The following is a 27,956-nucleotide window of genomic DNA, read 5'->3' as shown; positions in this document are numbered from 1 at the left end:
TACTTTGTTTCTTGAGGTGGTCTGTAACTGAACCCACAAAATCTCCAAGGGGTGCCTGTCATTCCCCCTTAACCACGGTTTCACTTTCCAGGTTCAGCTATCCAAGGCCAACTGAGAATATAAAGTGGGATATTCCAGAAGTAAGCAATTCATAAATTTTAAGCTACACCCTCTTCTAAGGAGAGTGATAGCATCTCACACTATCGTTCTCTATCTCACCAGGGATATGAATTGTCCCCTTGTCCAGCATCCCCTTGCCTGTTACTTAGATATCTTGGATATCAGATATAAAGGACCATATTGTCGTGGTGCTTGTGTTCAAGTGAGCCTTATTTTACTTAAAGATGTTTCATTCACAAAACTTCTCTATTAGTACATGGTCAGAATTGTTGTATTTTATTAGTAGTTGTGTTAATCCCTTGCTGTACCTAATTTATGAATTCAACTTTATCATAGCTATAGATGTATAGAAAAGGCATAGCATCTTTAGGGTCCAGTACTCTCTGTGGTTTCAGGCATCCGCTGAGGGTCTTGGAACGTATCTGCCATGGGTAAGGGAGACTACTGTACTTTTAAAACTACCTCAGGTCTCTGCAATAGTTACTTGACTGAAGGTACACTAAAGAAGAACTTCATGTTCCATAATAGCTCATGCTTATTAATTTCTACTAAGACAATGGGAAACCATGAATATTAATTTTTTTGCCCTGGATTATTATGAAAAACCATATTGCTTATACCAGAAACAAAGCAATAATACAACTTTCCATTTCCTTCATTGAGTTATAAGTGAGAAATTCTCTGGCACAATTAATAAGTCATTACATCACCTTCTAACTCTGAAATGTTTTATTTCACCAATGTAGCTACATTGAATAAAATCAGATTGGGGGAAAATTAGTTGCTTGCTAATTAGCAGAAAGAAACAATATATGTTTCGACGCTATAGCCAATAGAATGTCATAAAGTTCGTTGCAAACCTTCGTCCAGGTCAATGTCCCTTGGCTTATGCTCTCTCATAAACTCTGGTAGAAGTGACGTTTTTCATGATACATTCCTAGACACACAAAAAAATTCTTGGTCAATCACGGTTCTAAACCATTGGTTTGTTTATCATCTCCTTCAATGTTGGGAAGGACAATACTCATTTGATAGTTACTTATTCTGAGCTCCTATATGTACCTGATGTAACAGATTAGGAAGATATAAAGGCCAAGAATATACAAGTCTTCCCCTTAAGGAGCCTTACAATCTAGACGGAGAGAGAGAAATTCAAGCAGAAATGTGTAATACAACATGGCGCATGTGTTGAGGGGTCACGGAATGCTTCCTGGTGGACTGCGTGCCCAGCCTGAGCTTTAAGCACAAAGGGCAGTATCCTGAGTGAAACCAGAACCCCAGTAGAACCACTTTTTATCCACATCAGCAAGAGCAGTTATTTGATTGCTTAGGTGGCATAATGATTATTAGGTGGCCTAGCAGGAGGATCTAGCAGCTAGAACATACTCACCACCACGAGCTTATCATCTACTCTCTTTCTCTTAATGGTCGTTGACTTCCCATCCCATTTCTGCACCTGTACCAGGGCACCTCCATCTAAGGTTATGATGCTCTGCAGGTGCAACAAAAAATGGTTACAGTCTGGACATGGAGGAGAGATAAAATAAACAATACACCTCCTTTGCCTGAAGGAATCATCTGAGGTCATTAGAAATTCTAAATTACAAGGAGACATTGCAACAAGAAAATAAATGAATGTCAGAAATAAAGGCATACAAAGTTATATATATGCTAGAATCAGAATATTATGTAAACATGCATTTGAAAAAATACTGTAAAAGAATATAGATAATAAACTATGTTGAGATGGTAGCATTATAAGTGATTTAAATTTTTTTTTCACAGTCTAAATTTCTGTAATATTATATGATTTGAATTCACTTCAAATACTACATATATGGTATGCCAAATAAACAATGTTCATTGTTTCTTAAAATAATAAATACAACTTTATAAAAAAGAATCAAGTTCACCAACTAAAAGCGAAGGCAACATGGTTCGGATATCGGAGCTCAGGGGTTTTCAGCCTAAGGTGGAAGGGAAGTGGGTTTTGCTCCTTTAACAGAATGGCGTCTGGGAGAGAGGTGGGGGTTGGTTGCTCCGGAACCAGGCTTTGCCTTTGCTCCAATCCCTTATTTCTCACCTTGACTTTTCTGTCATCTGCAGTGACTTCATCAAATTCCTGGCCCAGTTTGAAGGAGATCTCTGTGTTTTTAAAGGTACTTTCTGACTTAATGGTGATCACATCCCCATTGACGCTGATGATCATGTTGGGTTTGGCCATGCCAGCCACTTTCCTGGTGGCAAAACCCACTCCTGCAGGCAAGGAGAGAAGACAAATCACATTCACAATTTTCTCTTACAACTTTTTTTTGTGTGTGTGTGGCAGAGACAGAGAGACTCAGAGGGACATGAAGGGAGAGAGATGAGAAACATCAATTCTTTGTTGCGGTTCCCTAGTTGTTCATCGATTGATTTCTCATATGTACCTTGACCATGGGGCTACAGCAGACCGAGTGACCCCTGGCTCAAGTCAGCAACCTTGGGCTCAAGCTCGAGAGCCTTGCTCAAACCCGATGAACCCGCACACAAGCTGGTGATCTTGGGGTCTCGAACCTGGGTCCTCTGCATCCCAGTCTGATGCTCTATCCACTATGCCACCACCCAGTCAGGCTTCTTACATCTTTAAGAAAGAGCTGTGATGTGTGTGTGTGTGTAGGAGGGGGCACGTGCACATAAAAAGGAAACTGGTGAGTTGCTCCATCGCTTCATGTAAACAGCTCATGCAGATGGTGAGGAGTGAATATTTAAAGAAACACATTATGCTCAGTGAGCTACTAGTTTTACTTTAAACCCCCACCCCCGTACCACAGGCTTCAGATGCAGCTCCTCGGGAGGCCTGCTGTTAATTTTCAGCAAGATTACATACAAAGATGAAGTCTTCTAAAGGAGTATATTTTTAAAAAGCCCCTGCACTCTCATGTGAACTGGCCATCTCAGCCACAAGGGCAGCATCTGTCACTTTGCTCAGTTCGTGAGACACTTGGAAGAACCTCAACCTTCTTTTCCTTGATAAAATGACTCAGAGTCAAAGAAGGAATTCTCAGTAGGATACTGGGGCCAGTATAGAGTTATCTGGTTAAAAAGAAATCATGTGTTTGGGGGTCCAAAAATCCCATTTCATGGCATGTCCTGCCCAGTCTGGTCTCTTGCCTTTTCTACATTATTCCACCATGAAATGAAGATTTTGATGAATTTTTCCAAAAGCAAAATGTTTCTTACATTCATATCATTTTAGGATAGTGATATGGCTCTCAACAAATTATAGGAAAAGTTAAAGAGGTTCTAGGCATTGATTGTAAAAACTTCAAAATTCAAGAAATCACTATTTTAGTAAGTTTAATAATCAACACTTTGATTCCCAATCACTTAAGTTACAAATTTCTCTCTTTCTTTTTTAAAGAGGAATCCACTTTTCTTGTGAAGGGTAGGGAGTGAACAATTTCCAATCCAAGAGACACAGCAATAACTTGATCTCACTGCCTGTGTCATATAGAATTTACTACACTCGTGGGTGTGTTGCATTTTGAAAATGCATGTACATAAATCTAAGCCCCTTCTCTGACTGAAGCTTACTTATAGATACCTAAGGTTAGAAATGGGGGATTAGAGAAAGAAATGTTGAACAAAACAAAGGTGCAAAGGCTTGTGGAAGTGGCCACAGGTGGGAAAAGAACATGTTGCTTCATCAAGTCCTGACTTTGTTACAAAATACAACATCAAAACAAGGACCGGGTCAGCCAGTGGCTGGATGCAAGGTCAAATGTGACCTCAGAGTGGTCAGCCTTGGGCAAAATCAAATTTTCCACTTGCCTGATCATCAGTACTTTGTAATTTTAAAACGCACTAGTAGAGAATTTAAACATAAATATTAAAAGTGCAAAATGTTTCTAAAAATCAATAGCTAAATAGTCCCAAATCCTGGCGTTTCTACATCAGCACATATTTGTGTATTAAATCAAAATTAATTGATAGTCTAGGAAGGTCTCACTCATGCTGAAGTTTTCTCTATAAACAAGGAAAATAGTAGTTTATAAACAAGCAAAAAATGTACTATATGACTTGGGAAAAGGTTAAATATGGAGATTTAGAGAATAACCCATTACCCCTAATAAAGATATTATGTGAAATTCCTTCCTGGTTCACACCCTGGATACAACTTGATCATGCAGGTGGCAGTAGCAGGCATTTTCAAGTTGAAGATGCCTGAAGGTGGGAACTTGCAATCCTACAACCTTGCCTTTCCTCCTAATTGCCTGGGGAGCAGCACACGGGCAGCATGAGCAGAATCTAAAACCCCAGAAGCCTCCATTATCAAAGAAGAGGTGTGTTAGATATGTAACAGTCTTCTATTAAATAACTCAATAATTTTATGGCATCCCATGGATTTTCTAGTCACAGGAATAGTTAAGCCTTTTAAGGAACATACTCTCTGCAATTAAGATTTTTGTCCTCCTTAAAACAACCACACATTTTAATGGATTGACGTTAAGACAATAACATAATTGGTTAACAGAGTTTTACATTAAAAATTATATGAAGACGAGAAATGTAGTGCTTTCTATGTCAAAGGACATTATTGCATGTTAGGAAATAAATACAGCTTTATTTCCAAGTTATTGCTCCCTTTTTATGCAAGAAAGAATGAAAAACAAGCAGGCACGGAGCCAAGTGAACCAAAGATACTCAAGCTTAGCATTCGGACAAAATCTTGGCATTTCTGCAGACTATCCTAGCTCCACTTAGACACTTTTTCTTATTGGTTCACCTGTCGTTATGGCTTTGGTCTACCTGTTTCTACAAACAAATGACTCTCTCTGTCTTCTAAATTAAAATATGTTTAATTTTAATTTTTAATTGAATGTATTGAGTTGACATCAGTTAATAAAATTATATAGGTTTCAGGTGTACAATTCTATAACACATCATCTGTACACTGTATTGAGTGCTCACCACCCAAAGTCAAGTCTCCTTCCATCACCATTTATCCCTCTTCTACCTGTTTGACCTCCCCTAGTCCCCTTTCCACCTGTAAATCCCCATACTGTTGTCTGTCTCTATAAAATTTTTCTTTGCCTAATCCCTTCACCTTTTTCACCCAGCTTCCCGCCTCCAAATGATTTTCACTTGCTATTTTTATAACCTTTATACAGAAAGCAGCATTTCATATCTGGCCAATGCCTCCACAGTGAAAAACAGACATAAGCCCCTTTTCCTGCTCCACCCCAGGAAAAAGGTACATACCCAGTCCTCCCACCACCTGTTTACTCACCCACTTCTTTCATGTAATCATCAAAGTTTTCACTGGAGACAAGTCTCCAGGTACCTACAAGAGCATCACACATTTTGCAGGCTGTCTAGGATTATTCTGCAAGTTGGGAAAAAGCTGCAGCCTTCGGGAAGGTGCTGTGCCTGTCTGAGTCCAGTTAACGTCCTTTTAAAGATGCCCAGGACACGTGACCTGAGGAAGGACCAATTGGGAATGATAGAGGGCCATTTCCTTCGTTACCGGTCTCTGCGTTTTCCCCTCTGAGTCATGTTTCTAATAGAAATTTCTCAACTTTGGTTCTCCCTGGCAAATGGTCATTGGACTAAGTACAAATTATTTTTAACCACTTACAGAATATTTTAAACATACTTGTTTTGATGGTTTTAGTAGTCAATGCATTGCATTTCCCTCTATTATTTTCATATGTATTTATCCCAGTGTGGAGCGGAGCAAGACAATTATCTTTGGATGAACTTTGACCCCCTTTTCTTGAGTTTCCATTACAATTATGTGGTTCTTTTGAATTCAAGAACATAAAAATTATCTTGGGGATTTTGAGTAATTGCAAAGGCTCTTTGGGACAAGACTCTCAGGAATTACCTGGCAATTAAACCAAAATAAGTAATGGCATTTTAAAGTACCCTACGTTTCTCATTTAAAATGTTTTGCATGAACAAAAAAGAAAAAGTAAATTCCATTAATCTACCAGTAATCTGGACTGTAGATTTAATTGATAAATAATAATTTAGCCTCACTCTTTCAATCTTTAAATGAGAACATATATATTTGATTGATTTCCCCATACTCCTTAAAAAATAAGACCCAATCCAAAATATACTCCTCATAGTGAGGAAATTTATTCATTTTCAAAATTACATCATAAGCTCTAAATTTATCCAGATCCAAGAGGTGTCACTTTACTTGAAAATTATCAGAAGTGGTTGGGTCAGAAACAATTAAAATGTTATTTCTTTCTTTGGCAGAGTGAGTCACCCATGAGGTGTTGTTCTAGGTCGGTCATGGTTTTCAGTTCTGCCTCATGATAGCAGAGTGATCAAAGACGTTCACATGTACAGCAGTTCCCACAAACGTACTCACATTTTAGGAAAGAAAAAAGGAACTAGAATAGTGTGAGGGATGATGAGTCACTGCTTCATGTTTTTACTCAATAATATCTGCTGATTTGCAGACCTATGTAAGTACCATAAGGTCTTCCCAAAAGTTTGGAGCAGAGGATTCAACCATAATTTATAATTGTTGCACTTGTTACTGGTCATTCTAGACAGCTGCAGAGATTCAGAGACTCTGGGCAATGCACCATTCCAGGAGCAGTCTTGCTATTACAAATTTCTCCGTTTGCCATTGAACAAGCCAATAAGAATGATCGACTTTAACATAGAGATTACTTTGTGTTGTGTTCTAAATCAACAATGGCTTACTATTTGGTTTCCTTTTTGTGTTGTATTGCTCTTAAGACTATTTTTAGGGACATTTTAGATTTACAATGAAATTGAGAGAAAGGTACAGAGATTCCCCAAACACCTGCTATCACCTCACATACACACATGCATAGCCTGTCTGTGTGATGCATTATCAACATCACTCAGAATGGTACATTTTTTAAACAAGGATGAACCTATATGAACACATTATAATCACCCTAAGTCCGTCGTTTCCCTTCGGGTTCATTCTTGGTGCTGTATATCCTATGGCTTTGGACAACTGTATCATGGCATCGTTACAGTGTCATACAGAGGAGTTTCACTGTCCTAAAAGCCCTCTGTGCTCTACCTATACACCTCTCTCCCACCACTCACCCCCCCCCCCATCATTGTTATTTTTAATGTCTCCATAATGTTAACTTTTTCAGAATGTCATAGAGTTAGAATCACACCACATCCCTATTGGCTTTTTTTCACTTAGGAATATGCATGGGAGGTTCCTCCATATCTTTTCATGGCTTGAGAACTCATTTCTTTTCATCACTGAATAATATTCCTTTGTCTCGATGGATCACAGTTTGTCCAGTCACCTACTGAAGGACATCTTAGTTGCTTGCAAGATTTAGCAACTATGACTAAAGTTGTTATAAATATCCTTGTGCAAGTTTTTGTGAGGAAGTGAGTTTTCAGCTCCTTTGAATGAATATCAAGGAGCAAGGTGGCTGGACAGCAGGGTAAGAGTATGTTTAGGTTTGGAAGAAATCACCAAACTGTCTATCAGAGTGGCTGCCCTGTTCTTATCCCCACCCTCACTGAGCGAGAGTTCCTGCTACTCCACATCCTTACCAGTGTTTGGTGTGGTCAGTGTTCGGGATTTTAACCTCTCTAATGGGTGTGGAGTGGGATCTCACTGTTGTTTTATTTTGCATTTCCGTAATGACATATGATGGGGAGCATCTCTTCAACTGTCTATTTGCCATCTGTGTATTTTCTTGGGCGAGGTGTCTGTTAAGGTCTTTGGCCCATTTTTAAATTGGATTGTTTGTTTTATTATTGTTGAAGCTTTTTCAATTAAAATATATTTGACATATAACATTGTACAATTTTAAGATATACAATATGTTAATTTGATACATTTCTGTATTTATATGATTGCTACTGGACTGGTAATTAACTCTTCTATCATATTATTTAATTATCCTTTCTTCTTAGTGATTGGAATTGTTAAGTTCTAGTCTCTTGGTAAGTTTGGTAATTATAATACAATATTGTTGTTATCTATGGTTAGTACACTGTACACTAGATCTCTGGGGATTATGTACTACTTGTATTGTTGCATTTTAAAAATTCATTGTATATTATGGATGACAGTGATTTATCAGATGTGTCATCGGCAAATATTTTTTTCTCAGTCTAGGAATAATGGTTTACTTTTAAAAATATATGTTGATGTTTTGTTTTTAATAACAAATTGCTTCAGCCAGATTTTCAAATGATTATCACATTTGAGAATATATATATATTCATATATTGTAACACTGCAATTTAAGCACTGCTTTAGAGATGGGCTGGCCAATACTGTCCTTTCTAGTTGGTATTGAATACTTGAAATGTGGTTAGTATGACTGAGAAACTGAGTATTTTATTTTACTTAATTTTAATTAAAATTAACGAAACAATTCTTAATTCACTTATATAAAAAAACTTTAAATATGTTTGGAAGATCTTGAGTATGTGAATCTATTTTTCAACTTTAAATGATACAAAACCTGAATGCCTATAAAATATTTCAAGAGAAAATTCAGAGTCAGAATTGAGGTACACAGTTGCTATAAAATGCACACTGAGCTCTGAAGACAATGTGAAGTAAAAGTACAGTGTTTCATTAACATTTTTTATATTGATAATTTGTTGAAATGACAGATTTTGGCTATATTAGTTTAAATAGAATATATAAATATATTATTAAAATTAACTGAACCTGTTTCTCTTTTATTTTCTTAACAGAGAACGAGAAAATTTTAGAAAACATCTGCAGTTCACATTACATATCTGTGGGCAGCACTGCTTTAGGGTGGCATCATGACACCAGGTTCATCCGATTACTCAGCAGGTGTGGGTCAGGCACTCGGCTAACCACCGGGAGTTCAATAATGAGCAAGCCACACCGGGCTTGCTCGTCACAGAGCTTACACTCTTGTACTGGAGAAGATCATATACAAGATAATACCCCGATTAATAAGCCAATTACAAGTAGTGATGTTTTCAAGGAAAACAGAGCACAATGTCTGTCGTAATGACTGCTGTAAGGGTCGCACTAGATGTGGGGGCCCAGGAGGGTCTGTCACAGGAGATGAACAGTGAAGCTGCTACTAGAACGATGAGAAGAAAACAGCCTCAGAGGGATCAGAAAAAGAGAATAACTAGACAAAGGGACAACCAGCGTTGCTGGTTTGCTTTTTCACCCAAACTTGATGACCAACAGCAAACCACCACAGAAGTGCACCCATGCCTAAAAGTGTATAATCCTGCCCAGCGGAGTCCAAGCTCCATCGAGGCAGAGACTTTGCTCTCAATTGTTCACTGATGGATATCAAGTAATTAAGAGTGCAGTCACCTAGAAAATCCTGATTAGGTAGGTTAGTGAGTGCCTACCAACAACCCTACGAAAAATACTTCAAGAACATTTCTGTGGGTCAGCAGCCTCATGTTCCCATGTCAACATATCTTGTGCCTGATCATTGTTGGGGCAGTGTCAGCGCTGAGATTACCTGGAACCTACCACTGGCTCCAGCAATGATTTCAGATAAACAAGAACAGGAATGACCTATAGGAACAGGCCTTGGTAACTTAAACAGCAACAGAAGAATCAAGACATGAGAGGGAGTTGAGTCTCCATGAAGAAATGTCACATGATCAATGATCAGCTGTGTAGAGTGACACAACAGGCTGGTCAGAGTTTCTCACTTGATGGGATGTTAAAAGCAGCTCAGTTTATGTTCCAAACACATGGGCCATCCTGTGGAATGCTAATACCTTTCTTATGTGCAAGTCCACTAAGTTAGGTATCATGTAAGGCAGGCAGTTTTTTCTAGACAATAAACTGCCCTGGAATTCAACGCAGGGACTCATGCCTCACATTCTGTGCCTTTGCAGTCTAACTGGAACATAAGCAACTGCTTAGTTCCTCCCTGAATGATCTTCACCACAGTTCGGAGACTTAAAATCTTGCTGCATGGATAAGAAAGAATGCCCCTCTCATCAAATAACCATCATCTTTCACCGCAGTGTCTATGAGACTTAGGTGGCTTATATGAGGACAATCGTGACAAAAATAATTCAATGTGACACGACCTTTGGTTCCATACTCCTTGGAGAATATCCTCCCTACGTATTAATGTAGGGAATCTAAAATTAACCAAAACTTTACTGCTCATTTTTCTTTGAAAACTAGTAGAAATTATACTATTCACATTTTCAATCCTGATTTCATTGTATAAAACTCACACCAGCAAAAAATTTTCACACAGAAAAAATTGGTTTTTTGCAAACCTACTCTTTCCAAGACACTGTGTTAGGTGTGATGAGAAACTATAAAAATAAATATCATATGATTTCAGTCTTTCCTTAATGACCCAAAGTTTAGTCTAGTTACCAGCCTGTGACCAAAGTAAAATATAAATCCTTTTTAGATGTTTTATTTTGGTAGTCATCTTAACACGGGGCATTTTGGGGGGTGGTACATGAGGCACTTACTGTTCTCCTATATTTTTTACACTTTTAGCATCTTTCATTAGCAATGTGTAAAAGATAAGGGATGCCTTTATTCCAATCTCCCCTCTTTCCTGACTTCCCTTCTCCATCCTAAACTTCATATATCCATGAGTGTAAGTTCCTAGAACCTTACTCGTTCCTGAAATATTTGCCGGGTTAAGATATTGATCCACAGAAGAAATGAGGTGTGGGATTCAGGTACATATCATGTTGGATGCTTGGTATGAGTTTTAGACCAACAGCCACAGCATAAATCTGTGTTTGGCAGAGAGATTGGCACCAGGGTGGGGAGATTATAAGCCAATATAAATTTTCTTACAAGGCAAAAGCTAAGAGATGGCAAGGGGCTGAGCATAAAGAATGGAGATGGGCGATGGGCAAGCAAGGGAAGAAGTTAAGAATGGTGCAGGAAAGGTATAGGAAGCTCCTTTCCTTGGGGGGGGGGAGGGTGAAGCTGGTCTCATAAACAAGGGACATCAGAAAAAAAAATTGCCTTTGATCATGAAGGAGATTCCCACAGGGGTGAACATGCTTTTGTTCACAAATATTCATATAACATTGGAATGCCCAAACCAGGCCAGTGTCTCTCCTGAACTATGGGGGTGGGTGGGGATTCAGTGGCTAGTCTTGTTTCGCTTTGGCAAAGTGGAGACTGGGGACATGGCCCCAAACATTCCGTGCTGACTGGGGACAGGCATGCTCGGCTCAGGCCAACCGCCCTGCACTTTGCTCTACTGTGGACAGCTTCCATGGAATGCGTCCCCCTGACCTTTGCCTGTGTTTATTTCTTTTGAAGGAAATGAGGGTATTTTTCTAACAATTTGTAAGTTGAAGAGGAAATGTACCCCATCGCTGGATGGTCAGGACAAAGCCATGATGAGAGAATGTGTTTTCACAGTATGTGTGTGGTGGGTCAAGTCGGGGCTCGGGCCACCGTTCTCCTTTGATGGAAACAAAGTTCCCAGGAATAATGCATTATTCTTACCAATGTCTGGGGGGCCCGTTAGGAAATTAAGATGAAATGCTGAGAAGAAATTTAGGGATATTTTATTTGGTTCTCTCCTCCATACCACAGAGTCTGGGAGACATTGAATGCAAGAATTGTTTTCCATTTCTTATTCTAGTTTTAAGAGGCAAGGGGAGGGTGCCCTATGTTAGCTTGTGTGCCATTCATTGAACATCATGTTCATGGCAACTGATCATTGCCTCTTTGACCTCAAATTGGTGATGGTTGTAGAAAGAGTGAGTGAGCCAGTAGGCAAGGCACCAGATGAAAACTGCAGGCTAATTCCAGGGTGTATGTGACTTCTTCACTTGCCCCCTTACCCATAACATGAGTCTGCACTCACAGTGTGGTGCGTACGAGTGGGAACCAACAAAAGAGCTGGCAAAGTGCTTTCTGAATGCAGCACATGTCCTGCTTTGTCTTTAGGTAAGAGAAGAAGCATTATTATAAAGAAGTGACTGTACAAAAAATTAACTAGGAAACCCAGGAAGGAATGTACAGCCGAACCAGTTGTGATAGAAGATATCACCAAGAAAATGTCCAGGGAACAAACTGACACACCCACAAACACACATACACAGACACACACAGTCTGTTCTCTTCCTTGCGTTCATTTAGCATGAAGTCATTCCTCCTGTAGCACTCGGCAGTGAACTCTTTGGGGGAAAGCACTAGCATTCAGGCCTGGAGAGCCCCAACGCAGCATTCTGTATGACGTGGTAGTTCTGTACAGTTCATTGTTGAATTAGGAGAAAATCAATCAGATTGATTTAGGGCATATTGTGGTATAAATGACAGGTAATATCACAGTATTACTGGAAGTATTTGTCTTTTATAAAAAATACATCCTGATTAATCTTCAAGATTACTTGTAACAGAATCAAGGGAAAGCCTTCTGGTGTGGGGATGCCCCAGGGAACAAAGACTGCACTGGCGCCTGAAGCTGGGGTGCTTTGGAAATGGCTACTTGTGCCTGTGAGACTTCTTTTCAATCCACAAGGAAGGAGCACCCCCCATCTTTTCCAAATGTCCATTTGTAACCTTGCTTTTACCAATCTCAGCCCACTTACATTTTTTATACTTGTTCAAATTGCACACAGATTGTGTGGTTTAAATTACTGCAGTAGACACGTGACCAGTGGTGGTGCAGTGGATAGAGCGTTGGCCTGGGACGTTGAGATCTCAGGTTTGAAACTCTGAGGTCGCTGGCTTGAGCATGGGATCATAGACATGAGCCCATGTTCGTTACCTTGAGCCCAAGGTTGCTGGCTTGAGAAAGGGGTCTCTAGCTTGGCTTGAGTACCCCCCCCCAAGTCAAGGCATGTATGAGAGTATGAGAAGCAATCAATGAACAACTGAAGTGATGCAACTACGAATTAATGCTTCTCACCTCTCTCCCTTTCTATCTGCCTCTCATCTGTCTGTCTATCTCTCCCTCTAAAATACATAAATAAATATATATATATTATATATTTATATATATTATATATTTATATATATATAAGTTAGTATATATATATATATTATATATATACTAACTTCCTTACCTCCCCTGCTCCAGTTGCTGGCTACCCATTCTACTTTCTGTAAAAATATATACATACATACATGCATACATAACTTAAGTAGAGCTACATGCGAAGAAGAGATACAGTCATGTAGTCATGCAATGTCTCATAAGTGCCAGTCTATGAGCCTACTATTAGGGCACAGATGTAAACAGAGCACACAGGGAGACCTGTGAGGACCTAGAGCTTCCCCAAGAGAAGACTATACATCCAGACTGTTTCAGGCATGGTTTCTGGTTCATTGTAGGCATTTAAGAAATAATGCTTAAGGCCCTGGCCGGATTACTCAGTTGGTTAAAGTATCAACCCGATGCGCAGACGTTGCTTGTTTGATTCCCGGTCAGGGCACATACAGGAACAGCTCAATGTTCCTGTCTGCCTGTCTGTCTCTCTCTTACCCTCTCTCTAAAATCAATAAATAAAAATTTTTTTTTAAAAAAAGAATGCTTAAAAGGGAGAAGAGAGAAGACGAGGTCAGAGAAGGAGGAATAGAAAAAGGAGAAAAAGAAAAAAAGAAAAGAGGGAGGAATGAGAAGGGAAGGAGAGACAGTGTGCTTGGAATGACGGCATTTGTAGACCAACTGAGAACTCCATGCTACAGTGAAATATGGAATAGTAGCCAACACCACGACGAGCCTGAACTGGGACTCAGGGCTGATAGAGAGACAGAGCCAGGCAGCTCAGCCCAGAACGATTCTGATGACAAGGAAGTTCTGAGTATTCTTTCTGGGAGGCACTTCTGCTATGGGACTCCCCCGCCCCCACCATCCCCCCAGTGAACTCTGATCGAGTGGAAAGCACAAATGTCAGGCATCTGTGAATTATATTTGCCATCTGGGCGTTAACTTCCCTCTTGACGAAAATCCTTCCTCACTGGGTGAAATGTGCATTCCTGCACTTACTCAGTGGTTGCCAAGGTTCTCCAGTCTAGGTACTATCACCCACCCACTGCAGGACTCTTGACAATGATTCTGTGTGATGAAGAGATCGTCACTCCTCCTTTTGTTATTATTTTAGCATTGTTATTCAATGAACACCAACATAGTTGTGACATTTTCATGGTGGGCTTATAAAGAGCGTTGGGTAATAGAAAGGCCCATGAACTCTGGAGTTAAGATGCTGAAATTCTGTTTCCATTATCCACTAGCTTGTGACCTTTGGACAGCTAATTAGTTTCTATGACACTCAGAGCTCTCCCATCCGTGAAAGTGGGAAGCTGTATTGGATGGTACTCTTTAAATTAGCCATCTTGACTGTCCAGTACTTATGCATGTTGCTTAGCACATACTGTATTTCCCCATGTAAAACCCACCATTTCTGGAAAATTTGGGGGTCTAAAATCTGGGTGCATCTTATACAGTGGTTGTAGATATTTTTTACTTGCATTTCCCACTTTTTTTGCACTTGTTTTTGCATTCATTGTTGAAGACAGTGATTTGTCATCAGACACAGATATGGACAAGCTAATGGATGGGACTTTTACAGTGTTGAGGAGTTGTATGAATTTTATGATGAATAAAACTTGAGTTCAATAATTTTATCAAATACATTTTCTTTTTCAAATTTCGGGTCCCAAAATTAAGGTGCATCTCATACATGGGAGAGTCTTATACATAAGAAAATACGGTAACTAACCCAACATGTGGCAGCCAGTAGTAGTAGAGTTATCTACTTCTAGAAGACAAGCCACATTCTTGGGAATGAGCACTGGGCTGGGAAGAGCTCGAACATTTTCTGTAATGTAGAATAGTCTTACTCTCAGCTGTCTTTGGAAGAGCTCGAACATTTTCTGTAATGTAGAATAGTCTTACTCTCGGCTGTCTTTGGTTTTTGAACTCCCAAAAGGTAGAGCTTTTTTCAGCAATGATTGTGAAGTACAAGTCTGGTCTGGAGACCACAGAAACTTATGAAATTTAAAAAGAGTCCTAGGCCCTGTCTGGTTGGCTCAGTGGTAGAGCATCAACCCAGCTTGTGGATGTCTCAGGTTCAATTCCTAATCAGGGCACCTATGAGAAGCAACTATCTGCTTCTACACCCCTCCTTCTCTTCCTTCTCTCTCTCTCTCTTCTCCTCCTGCAGCCATAGCTTGACTGGTTGGAGCACATCAGTCCCAGGTGCTGAGGATGGTTCCATGAAGTCTCCAACTTAGGTGCTAAAAATAGCTCAGTTGCAAATATAGCCCCAGATAGGGTTGCTGGGTGGATCCTGATTGAGGCACATGTGGTAGTCTGTCTCTCTATCTCCCCTCCTCTCACTTGGAAAAGAAGTTGAAAAAATAAGCTCTCTTAATATTCAGGGTTCAGAATAAGATTATTGTTCTTGAGGGATGATACCATGTTAATAGCTTCTCCTTTCCCTGTGGAAAAATTTCCTTCTCAAATGGGACTATTTTTAATTATTTTTAAAAAATTAATATATGTTTGATACAAACACTACAAACATAAAAGAGGAAGTAATTGTTCCACTCTCCAGATCATCACTTTTAATGATTTGATGAATAGTCTTTTGATTTATACCTGCATATGCAAATACATGGACTATGAATATATATTTTTATTAAAGACATTGGATAATATGTCAAGGCTTTGTACATACATACTCTTCCATAACTTTTATCTTCAATTAGTAATATACCACAGTCATCTTTTCATGTCAATTAATAGAAATACATCTAATTTTTAAAAATTTCTGCCAAGTATTCAATTTATAAATGTGCCATATTTTAACTAATACTGTTACTTTTTGTTGTTTTTATAATTAACATTCTTGTACATGTGTATGTTTGTCTACTTGTATTAATATTCCATAGAATAAATGCCTAGAAGTGGTGTTGAAGGGCCAATGGGTATACACATGTTAAATGTTGATACACATGACAGACTTGCACTTCAAACTCCCACCAATATAGCAAATTAGACGATCTATTTCCTCTCAAGGCAACTGGCTTAACATAGGGCTTGTTTTCAATGGGACTTATAATTTGAAATAGTAAACATGGGCACAAAGTAAACAGATAATAGAACACAAACTTGAGGACCAGAACCAGAGCCAGGACATGACACAGGGCTTGATTTAGAGCAGTTTATATTCACTCAACACATACTTGGTGGCAGACCGAGTAGCTGGCTGTCTTACTAAGATCAAGGACCTGGCTTAGGAGAGGCAAATGAATTGAATCAAAAAATAGGTAACATTATTAAGGAATAAGTAACATAATAGAACAGATATTACTATTCACAGTCTTCAACTGGAAAAGTAAAAAGTGTAGGAGTGAAGAGCTGAAAGCAATTTCTCTTAGGAGAGGTGGTTGAATCTTTTCAAATTTCATTTGGAGAGAGGTGGAGTATACACCCTTAAATCATGTAGTTTCAGCTGCTTTTTAAATAATGAGACAGGGAAATTGCAGACTATACTTCAGTCATAATTACTTTTTCAAAACCAATCAAAACCTTACAAAGCATGGTGTTTTCATTTGAGCCCTCTGAGGGGGTTGAGAGTTTGCATTTACAGTTAGTTCCTAATAAGATGATTCTCTTATTATTATGAATTCTTATTAGCAGTAAGTATAGGAAGCAGGTTTAAAATATTGCATTTTTCTCCCTGGGCTGGTAGCTCAGTTGGTTAGAGCATTGTTCCTGATACACCAAGGCTGCAAGTTTGATCCCTGGTCAGTGCACATCTAAAAAACAACCGAAGAATGCATAGATAAGTGGAACAACAAATCAATGTTTTTCTCTCTCTCACCTTCCCTCTTCTCTCTCTCTTTCTCTGAAATCAAGAAATAAAAAATTTTAATATTTTACTTTACTGGGATAAAAAGACTTACTGGGATTCTAATTCTCTTATAATGCTTATTCTCCTTGGTGTAGAAATACTAGAGAGTGCCTTACCTACATTAAAGACCATGTTACACGAATGGGTTTATCAGTCAGAGAACTAGGTGGCCTAATCAAATTAAGTGCAAACCTGCAATAAGAATGTGATGATAATGAAAGGTGGCTTTAAAGAGCATAGGAGTTTCTCTAATGGGGAAAGAGACGGAAGGAAAAATCTTGCATGAAATGTGATGCAAAATTCAGGAAACTGGACTGTGTCCCCTAACGTTATAATTTCCATGCACCCTCGGGACCCTTTGCCCTTTTCACAGCCTTCCCATGGCTGTGTGCACCATGAAGCGACCTCCTGATCATCCGCTGGCCCCCACTGCGCAGAGCAAGCCTTCCACCAAGAATGATTGTTCTCCTACACATAGACATCGGTCATTCATCAGAGGCATAGCCATGAATACAAATGCTGAAAACGCCTTTGAACTCCTCAATTAAAAACTGCTACCAGTGTCAGTGTTGGTACATGAAAAACTCCAGGCAGCAACAGCTCATCTAATACAAATGAAGTCAGACCCTTTATTACTTCTGAGTGCATTAACCAGTGTGTGTGTGTGTGTGTGTGTGTGTGTGTGTGTGTGTGTGTGTGTGTGTGTATGTGTGTGTGTGTGTATAATCATTTGACATGTGTTGACTTTTTTTTTCAAGGATCTTATTTATCTCTTTTTTCCCCTCTGGAGAAATCATTTAATGCTTTGGTTTTTAAAAAAATGTGGAGTTTATACGTTTATCGATGCCTCAGAGCCTTGCTTATTCAAATAATCATTGGGGTTTACATTTTTAATGTTTGTGTTCTCGCTCTAAGATATTCCCTGAAATATACTTGTGTTCCATAGAATTTCCTTAATTATTTCTTAAATCCTCAAAAAAGTTCTGGCTTAGGGAAAACCATCTACTGTGAAATACTTGTTTTTTTCCTTTGTGCCTTGCCACAGTGTGTCTAAGTTTTATAAAATGTGGTGTTGTTTTTTCATCTTTCTTACTTTAGCCAAAGGAAGGAGTCAGCCTTGTCTCAACAATACTAACAGGCGAGACTAAGAGCCAGAGAGCTCTCAGGGCGGCCAGAGCACAACTTCCTTTCCCTCGAGTTTCTCCAGGGTCCTGATCCCCAGTTGCCCTAAAACTTGGAAGCAGATATTTCAGCCCTTGCCCTTTCCCCTAGTTCCATTGCCAAATTTGCAAATGTCACTTGAGCTTTTTTCCCAAATCACATCCAGGGCTATTGTCCTCACTCCTTTCTAGGTGGCTTTTTCCTCTTGTCCTCTGACACACTTCTAAGTTCCTCGGGACTGCAAAACACTAACTATTTTAAATCAAGTCAGTGAGACAGTCTCACTTCCCACATCCATGTTTTTTATTCTGATTCATGTATTGTCTTTGTTAAAAAATAAGCCTCTATTCCAAAACCACAGAGCAGTAGTCCAGAGGGCAACCCAACTGTTTTATAGCTGCAAAGATATCTGTGATATAAAACTTTAGTGAATGAGCCTTCTTCAAAGTACATTCTTCTCGCTAACTGTTGAATACTTGCCTAATAACACAATTTGGAAATGTAAATGAAAAAAATCTAAGTATATAGAAGAAGGCATATGGTAATTTTACGTGTAGTATAGGTTCTACTTTTTGATATTTTTAAGTTAATTTTATCAAAAATATATTTTTTATATTTTTGCTTGCTGTTAAAAAAAACAATTTTTAGAGGATAAAATCCACTTTCAGTGTTTTTTTTCTCTCTCTCTCTTATTAAATAGAAATACTGTCCAGGAAATACTTTGCAGATCACTTGGTAATTGGCAACAGCCATGACTTAATAATTAGCAACCTTTTTGAAGAGTTGGCACATTTATTCATTTATATCAATATATCTATGATTTATTCATTCAACAAATATTTACTAAGTGCCTACTGAATGCAAAGTGCCTAATGTGAAGTCAGATAGCTTGTGTTCTACTTCTTAGGGTGTTAACAGGATTAAGTGAGCTAATTTGTATAAAAGCATAGAACCTTGCAATAATAATTAGCTAATATATAATAACAACTACTAGAGCTTTTACTTGTATTAATGCTAGTGATAATAACATTAAGACATGGTCACAGTCTCTGAGGTAGACCAGGCTTTATAATAACAAATGTGATAGGGTCACAGGTGCTACGGTGCAGGTGTGTACAAGATTCAGCGGAAATCATCCTGCTTGGAAAGGTCACAGACAGAGACGGATTTAACGGTGGGTGCACTGGGCACAGGCCCTGGGCCCCAACTTCTGAAGGGCCCTGCAGAACCCCAACTTTACACTTTTTTCTAATGATACCACGTTTGGTTTCATATGTGCAATTTTAATATTAATAGTACATATTTTTTATTTATTTAAAAATACGGTTAACATGTATTTTGGGGGGGTATTTTTCTGAAGTGAAAAGCAGGAGGGAGGCAGACAGACTTTCACATGCACCCGACCAGGATCCATCCGGCATGCCCACTAAGGGGCAATGCTCTGCCCATTTTGGGGTTTTGCTCCGCTGCAACTGGAGCCATTCTAGTGCCTGAGGCGGAAACCATGGAGCCATCTTCAGTGCCAGGGCCAACTCTGCTCCAATGGAGCCTTGGCTGCGGGAGGAGAACAGAGAGACAGACAGGAAGGAGAGGGGGAAGGGTGGAGAAGCAGGTGGGCGCTTCTATGTGCCCTGACCGGGAATCCAGCCCTGGACTTCCACAGGCCAGGCTGATGCTCCACCGCTGAGCCAACCAGCCAGGGCCTGGTTAACAGTATTTTTATTTTCCCTGTCTCTTTCTTTTTTTTAAGGGGTCCAATATTTTCTTCTGCGCCCGGGGCCTTAACAGACCTTAATCCGCCTCTGGTCACAGAAGCCTTGGCTAGATGACTCACATTTCAGCTTGAGGTTGAAAGCTGAAGAGACCAGCCAAGCGTCATGTGGAGGATGCAACCGACAGGGGAGGCTCTTTTGACCTGTGTCTCAGGATGGACATGTGTGCAGGCTGCCTGACCAAGAGCGGGACCTCTTGCAGAGGATGTGGTGGGTGTCAGTGGTCGAGGAGATTATTAGGCTCTAGAGATGTGAAGATGTTGAAGCCATGGAGAAATACCCCATTTACCTTTTATAAAAATCATCTAGCAGAATGGTAAAAGTGGGAACCAGAATCCTCGGTGAAAGCGAGGCAGGCAAGCCGGGAGACCCCAGTGGTAAGGCCAGCGAGAAGCTGTTAGAGCAGATCAAGCGGCAGGATGAGCACCTGCCTGGCTCCGTGCTTCCTAACTAGGATTCTCCCAGCTAGTCTCCTGAGCAAGATGTGCCTGGCGTCCTGGTCCTGCCCTGGCGGCATGCTCTCAGCTCTCTGTCTCCCAGGCACTGGTCTTGTCTAGGCGCAAGTTAATGGGATATTTGAAGGACCTTTGAAACTGACCCCAGACAAGCCACGGCTGAGCCTCAAATGGGTCATGTTCTCTGCCCCTTCTGCCCCTTTTTTCCTCAACCTTGAATGAAGCAGTTTCTCAAAGAGAGTTGCACACTGACCACCTGGGTCCTCAGCACCTGTGCAGGCTGGTAAAAATGAGACTTTGTAGACCCACCCAGCAATCAGAGTTGCCTGGAGAAGGAAGTCAAATCTGCACTTTTTTACAACTTCCCCAAAGAGAATCCCTGCAGAGACCACGAGACAAGTGGTTCTTAAATTCAAGTAATCATCTAACTGGCTTGGGGACCATTTTATAAAATGGCCTTTAAGATCCCATCCCTCCAAAGATCGAAAGGTCTGGGTCATGCGGGAAGTCCGGACTCAGTAAGTCCTCCTTTGGGTTGGATGCTAATCAGGTTTGGAAACCACTGTCTAGCTCGTCTTCCTGGCACGTGACCTTCAGCTGCTGGAATAAATGAAACAGGCACTAACCCTTGTTGTTGTCATGACAGAGCGGTCGCTGAGTTGCCATTTTTATTGAATTGAATACCCATAGAAAGATTTTGAGAAACAAAGAAGCTAAAATAAAAGATATGGTCCTTCTCACCACGTGTTGCTGGTGAGAGGTGACCCGGAGCGAGGACAGAGCGGGGACAGCGCCCACGGCCCCAGCCCTCTGACCTTATGCATCGCGCGGCGTGCAGTTGGCAGAAAGCCAGCAGACGTGGGACAGAGAATCGCCTTTGATCTAACCTCTCTCATCATGGCCCTGTCCCCTCTCCTCTCTCATTTGCCTGAGGATTGCAGGGAACCCCCTTCAGCCGCATGCTGCCTGCATCTCCAGCTCCGACAGCGAGGACCTCGTGTGTCTACTTGCTCATCAGCCAGGGTGTGTGAGGTTGGTTGCACCTGAAAAGGAACCGATCCAGGTTCTGCCTGGGTCGGAGGGAGAAGAACTTAGGTGCGGAAGAACCTCAGATGAATTAAATAATAAGTAATAGTTATAAATTAAAAAAAATAATAAAAAATTGAATCCCTGGGTCTTTTTTGTCTACCGTTTCAGAACACAAGTCCAATGACTGCTGTAGAAATAGTTTATGTGACTTATATGAGGTGCCGTGGTTGAAGGGTGAGAAATCCTACAGAACCAGAGCACTGTGCCGTCGGTTATCACTTCACATGGATCTGCTCCCACTAATTTTCTCCTGGTTCAATGACTTCACCTGGGATAGCCTATTAACGCTCTTTGCTCCCTAAGAAACAGTTGAATACATGGGAGGGAGATCTTACTGGTGACTCAATGATGGAAAGATGCTTTTGAAAAAATCTTCAAGGGCATTAATGGGAACAGATCCAAGTGTTTTTTTTTGTTTGTTTTTTTTTAATTTACCCATGATCAAACAACTAGGCAGGCTTCTTAAGAACTTGCAAGTACAAAAGAGGGTAAGTTTTTGCCTGAAGTAAAATGTGAGCCCTCTCGTCATTCCTATTGTGTTAACATGTGTCTGAAAAGAATAGTCCAAGAACATACAGGAACTCTCCTTTCTGCCTCTGGGGAAACCAAGAGAAGTTTCATGTTGCAGCACGGACCTGCCAATAACAGGGCTGCTCATCCATTTGACCTGGGAAATCCAGAAAAGTCTTCAAAAGAAAAAGCCCAACTGCAATCTAGAATAATTTAGTCCATAATTATTAGGGAAGGGTTCATTCATCCCTAGAGCCAAGACAAACTTGCTGGGAAGGTGTCACCTGACCCTAGTATTGCAGGCTAATACAGGTTTGTCAGGCAGAGGAGGAGAGTAAGTATATTCTAGGGAGTGTGATGATTATACACACACACACACACACACACACACACACACACACACACCACATATAATATATTTTAAAAGCATGTTTTAGGGCCCAAAGCATGTGGGAGGGTGGAGATGAGTGTGTAAGCTGTGTGTGGGGACAGGTGCTCAGAGAGGGTGGGTCTGCAGCTCTAAGTCATGTCAGGGCGTTTGCCAGGGAAGTCATCAAGTCTTTCCAGAAGGGGCGTTGGTTGCAAAGTCAGGTTCAAGTTTTAATGAGGTAATTCTAGTCGCCCAGTGCCTTAGTTTAGGTAGTGACTGCCAATTGTAAGTAGGAGATCAATTAGAAGGCTAATGCATTGAATGCTAATTAAAGAAAAACGAAGAGAGGGTGATTTCAGCTGGGGATCAAGGGGGCAGCAGATACGAGAGCTCTTTGAACAGGATCACACAGAGAGCCTGCCTAGAGCTGTGCTCCCGCGGTTTTCTCTGCTTCAGCCTCTTTATGGTAGAATCATCATTTGCTGCCATTTGTTTTTCTCAAAGCCGTGTGTCTTCTGTCAGAGATGGAATTAAGCAAGACTCGTGGGGACAAAATACCTCGGCTAGGCAACTTTAATAACTTCTGCAGAAGGGTGTGCTGCTGCTCTTCAAAGCCAGCCAGCAAGCGTGCAGGCAGAGGGCAAATTCTGTTTTTATCCCTAACACAGGCCCTAGGATGCTGGGTCTTGCTCTATTGGCTGGAGTGTTGACCGTACAATCTTATTTTTTTCCCCGATTGGCTAGTTTAAATGGCTGCACCAAGATGGAAGGGAGAGATGGGGATATCACTAACTAGGTAAGGGGGTTGAGAAATGGTGCATGACGGACAAAGGGGGTTGGGGGATGGATAAACATGTTAGCTATGTCTGATTCTATTCTCTTGTCAGAGGAATCCAAATGAAAGGGGGTTGGGAAGTTAGTTGAAGAAAAGAACCTGAGTTAAACATTTCCTTCAAGCCCCCTCTATTCTTTATAAATCTTCATTCTTTTCTTCAGATTTAGTGAGCAGACTTTGGCTCTGGTCATCGGTGTTTTTACTAGCATCTGGTTAGTTTAAGGGGGAGGGCTCTTCTTGGTTGTGGCCATCTCAGTCAGTCTCTGAATTAGGCCTTGAACACATGGGATGATGCAACATCCTAAAAGAATAAAAATTCCAAAAATTAGCAGGGAGGTAAATACAGAAGTCATTAATCCTTTCCATTTTCTGAACCATTGTTCCATTAAATCAGTGAAAGGGTCATTTATGCTTTAGTTTTTAGCTAACTCATCTGCTAGGATGGTCAGTCTAAGTAAGGCTTTGGCTATCTGGGGCTGTGTTATTGGGATGTAGGTACAACATTGGGTGCTAATTATAACACAGACCCCGCCCTTCTCTGCTAGCATCATATCTAAAGCTAGTCTATTTTCCCAAGCCATTCGGCTGGTAGGGCCAAGTTGCTGTGCTATTCCCTTCCCCTCATCTCTAATGTAATTGACAAATCTTTGTTGATTATAATATATATAGTTTATTCAATCTACATTCTTGTTTATAGTTACCTAGCAGAATAAGGCTGATTCGAATCTGGCAGCTATTTGATTGTAAGCTTTGAACTCATTTGGAACACCTCGCAAAACTCCAACAGCATCTGTATACATAGCTGGATCTAATGACCCGCTGGGACTTGTGGCACTTTGTTTCACTTACTTTGTGCCTTAAGCCAGGCTCAACTAGGGATTAAGGGAAGCAAAGGCCAGGGTGAAAGGATGGCCAATTGTATTAGAGAGCAAATGCCGCCCTAGTTGACCGGTAGAGTCTCATAGAGTTTTGTCCCACAATATTACCAGACATTAGCTCTGGGGATGATAAGGGCAGATTGGTTTGTCAGCCCTGTGAACTGTTGGCTTTTACTGCAAAAGCCAATTGTTCCCCCACCTAGAGAGGCATGAAGAAAAATTGGCAGTAGGATTAGGCACTCTTATAGCCCTTGGAGGCTAACCCACAGGGCCTTTGTCCTCGGGAAATAGCAGTGATAATGACCAAAATGACTTGTTTTGCCAGGCAGTGGCATGTTGGAACAGGGCTACCATGCAGTTCATCCCACCAGGGTCTGAGGACCACCCAAGTGGAAATGGGACTACCAGAGCCTCCAGTCTTCCTGTAACACAAGCATAACAGTTGCTTTTGTTTAGGGTACTGACAGAATATTTGATCCATTCTACCCAGACATTTACATCTTGGTATTTGTTTCTATTGCTAGGGTTTGTTTAAAATTCTTACTTCTACTATGGTTATTATATAGAGCAGGGGTCCCCAAACTACGGCCCGCGGGCCGCATGCGGCCCCCTGAGGCCATTTATCTGGCCCCCGCCACACTTCTGGAAGGGGCACCTCTTTCATTCGTGGTCAGTGAGAGGAGCATAGTTCCCATTGAAATACTGGTCAGTTTGTTGATTTAAATTTACTTGTTCTTTATTTTAAATATTGTATTTGTTCCCGTTTTATTTTTTTACTTTAAAATAAGATATGTGCAGTGTACATAAGGATTTGTTCATAGTTTTTTTATAGTCCGGCCCTCCAACGGTCTGAGGGACAGTGAACTGGCCCCCTGTGTAAAAAGTTTGGGGACCCCTGATATAGAGGGAGGCCTGGAAGCCCCCACCTTTTCAATTTGTAGTCCTAGTCCTATTCTTACCATAAATCTCTTCCTAATAAACTGGTCCTACCTCTAAGTTCAAAAGGGGCTATGGTTGGGACCCATGGGAGCAGAAGAGCCCCAGGCCCCCTATTCTTCATCAAATGTCAGGAGGGGAAACAGGTTTTTCTCTTTATTCTATTTTGGGAACCTCTCTTAAAATGACCCGACTTTCTACATTTAAAGCATTTGTTCTCTCCCTGTTGGGCAAATGAGTTTATAAAATTTGTGCTTTTTGAGTTTCCTCACTTTTAATGTTAAAAAATGGCGCTGGGCAGTGCCAGGTATGTGCTCTGTGAAATTGCAAATTACCTTCCTGCTTGGGAATGGTCACTGTTTTGTTAATGTGTGCTGAAGGAGGGAGGAAGCCATTTTTGCAGAGTGAGAGCAGAGAGAAGGCAGAGTTCGGAGGAGAAAGAAGCCAAGATGGCAGGAAAAGGCAGGAAGAAGCCACGAATGCAGAGTGCTGAGAGAGATGCCAGTTTTGCAGAGAAAGAAGCCATGTTGGCAGGTGGGGAACCAGAGGTGAGGGGCGATGGGCTTCTGTGAGCTCCACTGAGACTGGTGGGGGCCTTTGGTTCTATGAAAAACTGGAGAAGATTCTCCTGGTTGTGGAACCAGAGCATGTGTCACTGGCTTAGGGAGTTCTGTGTGTTTGCTTGTCGGCCGGTGCGAGTTTTGAATAAAGGAATGGCCCACCATTTTTTTTTTCTTCTTCTTTTTCTATTTTTCCGAAGCCAGAATTGGGGAGGCAGTCAGACAGACTCCCACATGCGCCTGACCAGGATCCACCTGGCACGCCCACCAGGGGGCAATGCTCTGCCCATCCGTGGCGTCCCTCTGTTGCGACCAGAGCCACTCTAGTGCCTGAGGCAGAGGCCACAGAACCATCCTCAGCGCCCGGGCCATCTTTGCTCCAATGGAGCCTCGGCTGCGGGAGGGGAAGAGAGAGACAGAGAGGAAGGAGAGGGGGAGGGGTGGAGAAGCAGATGGACGCTTCTCCTGTGTGCCCTGGCCGGGAATCGAACCCGGGACTCCTGCACACCAGACCGATGCTCTACCACTGAGCCAACTGGCCAGGGCCAGGCCCACCATTTTTTGTCTCCACTGTTTCTTTACTGTCTGCCCGAATCCAATGGGAACTTGCATGTGCCTAGCCACAACAGTGGCAACTACTGGCCTTACACTCCCTTACCTCCTCCTTGTCCCTGTAGCTCTGCTATTTTCTTTTCAAAAGTACCTCCATATCTTATACCTTCTATCATTAAAACCATACAATTTCTTTCCAATTAATCAGAATTCTCTTTGTAAAACCCTTAATTTTTAGTGAGGACTGTTAGTAATTAGCAATTTTAGATTGATACTTTTCATGAACTGAGGAAAAAAATAAAAGACAGGGCCATGAACTAAAACTAATAAGCTCAGGTGAGCTCTGTACAATGGCCCTGGAAACTCAGAGACCCAAAGTAAACACTCAGGGTGGTCTAAATCAAACCCTTCTAGCCAAAAGCAGTTTATGGCAGGCAGTCATTTTCTAGGGAGGTGTTCCCTCTCAACAAGGTCAATGCTCATCTCCACTCGAGCCTGTTTGTTGTCTTCTGCATCTAAGATAATATACCTGATAACATGCCTTTGAAATGTGAGGGTCAATTTTTTTTTTCCACTAGGCCATACATCCCACCAGCGCAGGAGCCAAGAGACTCCCCCATTGTTATCGTTACATGAATTAGTAACTGTTAACTGTCTTGTTCCTCCCCACGTAAAAGAAATTTCAGCATACATACTTTACTTTTTACCTAATCCTATTTTTAAATGTGAGATAACCCAAGCATTTCATTGTAGGTGAGGAGATTCAGAATTTGTTCCAGAGAATAAAGTATATTATCTACATAGTGAATTGGAGTGAATTCTCTGGAAAATTCAGTGCTATTCAAGTCCTAATAGGTGGGACTCTTCGTATATCTCTGGAGCATTATTGTCCAACTAAACTTATAAACTTCCCAGGTGAAAGCAAAGAGGTGTTAATGTCCTTTTATTTTTCAGACATGCTCAAGCAGGCACTACATGACTTTATTATCATTGAAAAATACTGGATTACAGGAACCTTTTGTAAACCCAGGCAAAACAAACACATTTTCTGTTAAGAACTTTAAAAGGCATTCATTAAATTAAACTAGTAGTAGTATTAAATGCTTTTCTAGACCACCTGGTTAAAAAACATTTAGAATAACTTATATTTTATAGTATTATTAATAGTGTCAGGGAAGACAAAACTTCTTATTTGTTCTTGGAGGCCTACTGCACCTCAGCTTGGATTTTAAAAGGGCCCTTCTTTTCCTTTCCAGTGAGGTCCTGGCAGGACCCTCCCATTCTCACAGTCCAGTCCAGAGTCCAAAGAGATTCATTCCCCTATTGTTCTCAGAACGACAACAGTTTTTAGACCCCCTGGAAGAGGCTTTAAGTATTTAAATAGCCTGGTTGCTTTATTTTCTGAGTTTTACTGTCTGGAAAGGGGTGTGAGATGTCTCCCCCACTTTGAATTGTTAACTTATTTATTTTCTACATAGAATTATAAGAATTTTAGGCAGACAGACAGATGAGACAGACTAGGGCCCTCAAACTAAGATTGATTTCTCCAGTTTCACAGACCTGAGTACAGTTTTACATACAAATAAGACAATTACAGAGACACAAGGATGACACATTACATGAGTGCTTCTTATATACTCTCATTTTAAAGCAACAATGCCCAGAGTATTTGAATACAGGAATAAAACTATTTTATTTAGTTCAATATTAGAACCGGCATTTTCAATTTTGCATGCAAGAACTTAATTTAGACCTCAAAAGAGCCACATCTTGGCTTTCCTAGGTTGATTTTATTCATTGCTTTTTCCCAGTCATTCAAGGACTATCATCCCAGTAAGTGGGCATTCAGCCTGGTGAAACATTGGGAGGTTTCTTTCCCTTTTCT

The 27,956-nt window shown here is 40.8% G+C and overlaps 1 protein-coding gene across 1 annotated transcript; it reads right to left on the bottom strand.

The window, feature by feature from the left end:
• Nucleotides 1-831: 831 nt before the first annotated feature.
• LOC136401115 (fatty acid-binding protein, adipocyte) lies at nt 832-5,533 on the bottom strand. The gene is made up of 4 exons (XM_066378822.1): nt 5,393-5,533; nt 2,204-2,376; nt 1,511-1,612; nt 832-1,057 (listed from the first exon to the last, which is right to left on the bottom strand). The coding sequence occupies exons 1-4, from the start codon at nt 5,463-5,465 to the stop codon at nt 1,007-1,009; spliced, it is 399 nt and encodes a 132-aa protein (XP_066234919.1). The 5' UTR covers nt 5,466-5,533; the 3' UTR covers nt 832-1,006.
• Between the last annotated feature and the right edge of the window lie 22,423 nt (nt 5,534-27,956).

The sequence above is a fragment of the Saccopteryx leptura genome, chromosome 3 (assembly GCF_036850995.1).
Source record: "Saccopteryx leptura isolate mSacLep1 chromosome 3, mSacLep1_pri_phased_curated, whole genome shotgun sequence".
Taxonomy (NCBI): domain Eukaryota; kingdom Metazoa; phylum Chordata; class Mammalia; order Chiroptera; family Emballonuridae; genus Saccopteryx; species Saccopteryx leptura.
The sequence above is the reverse complement of the archived record's forward strand: the minus strand, read 5'-3'. Positions and strand labels throughout refer to the sequence as shown.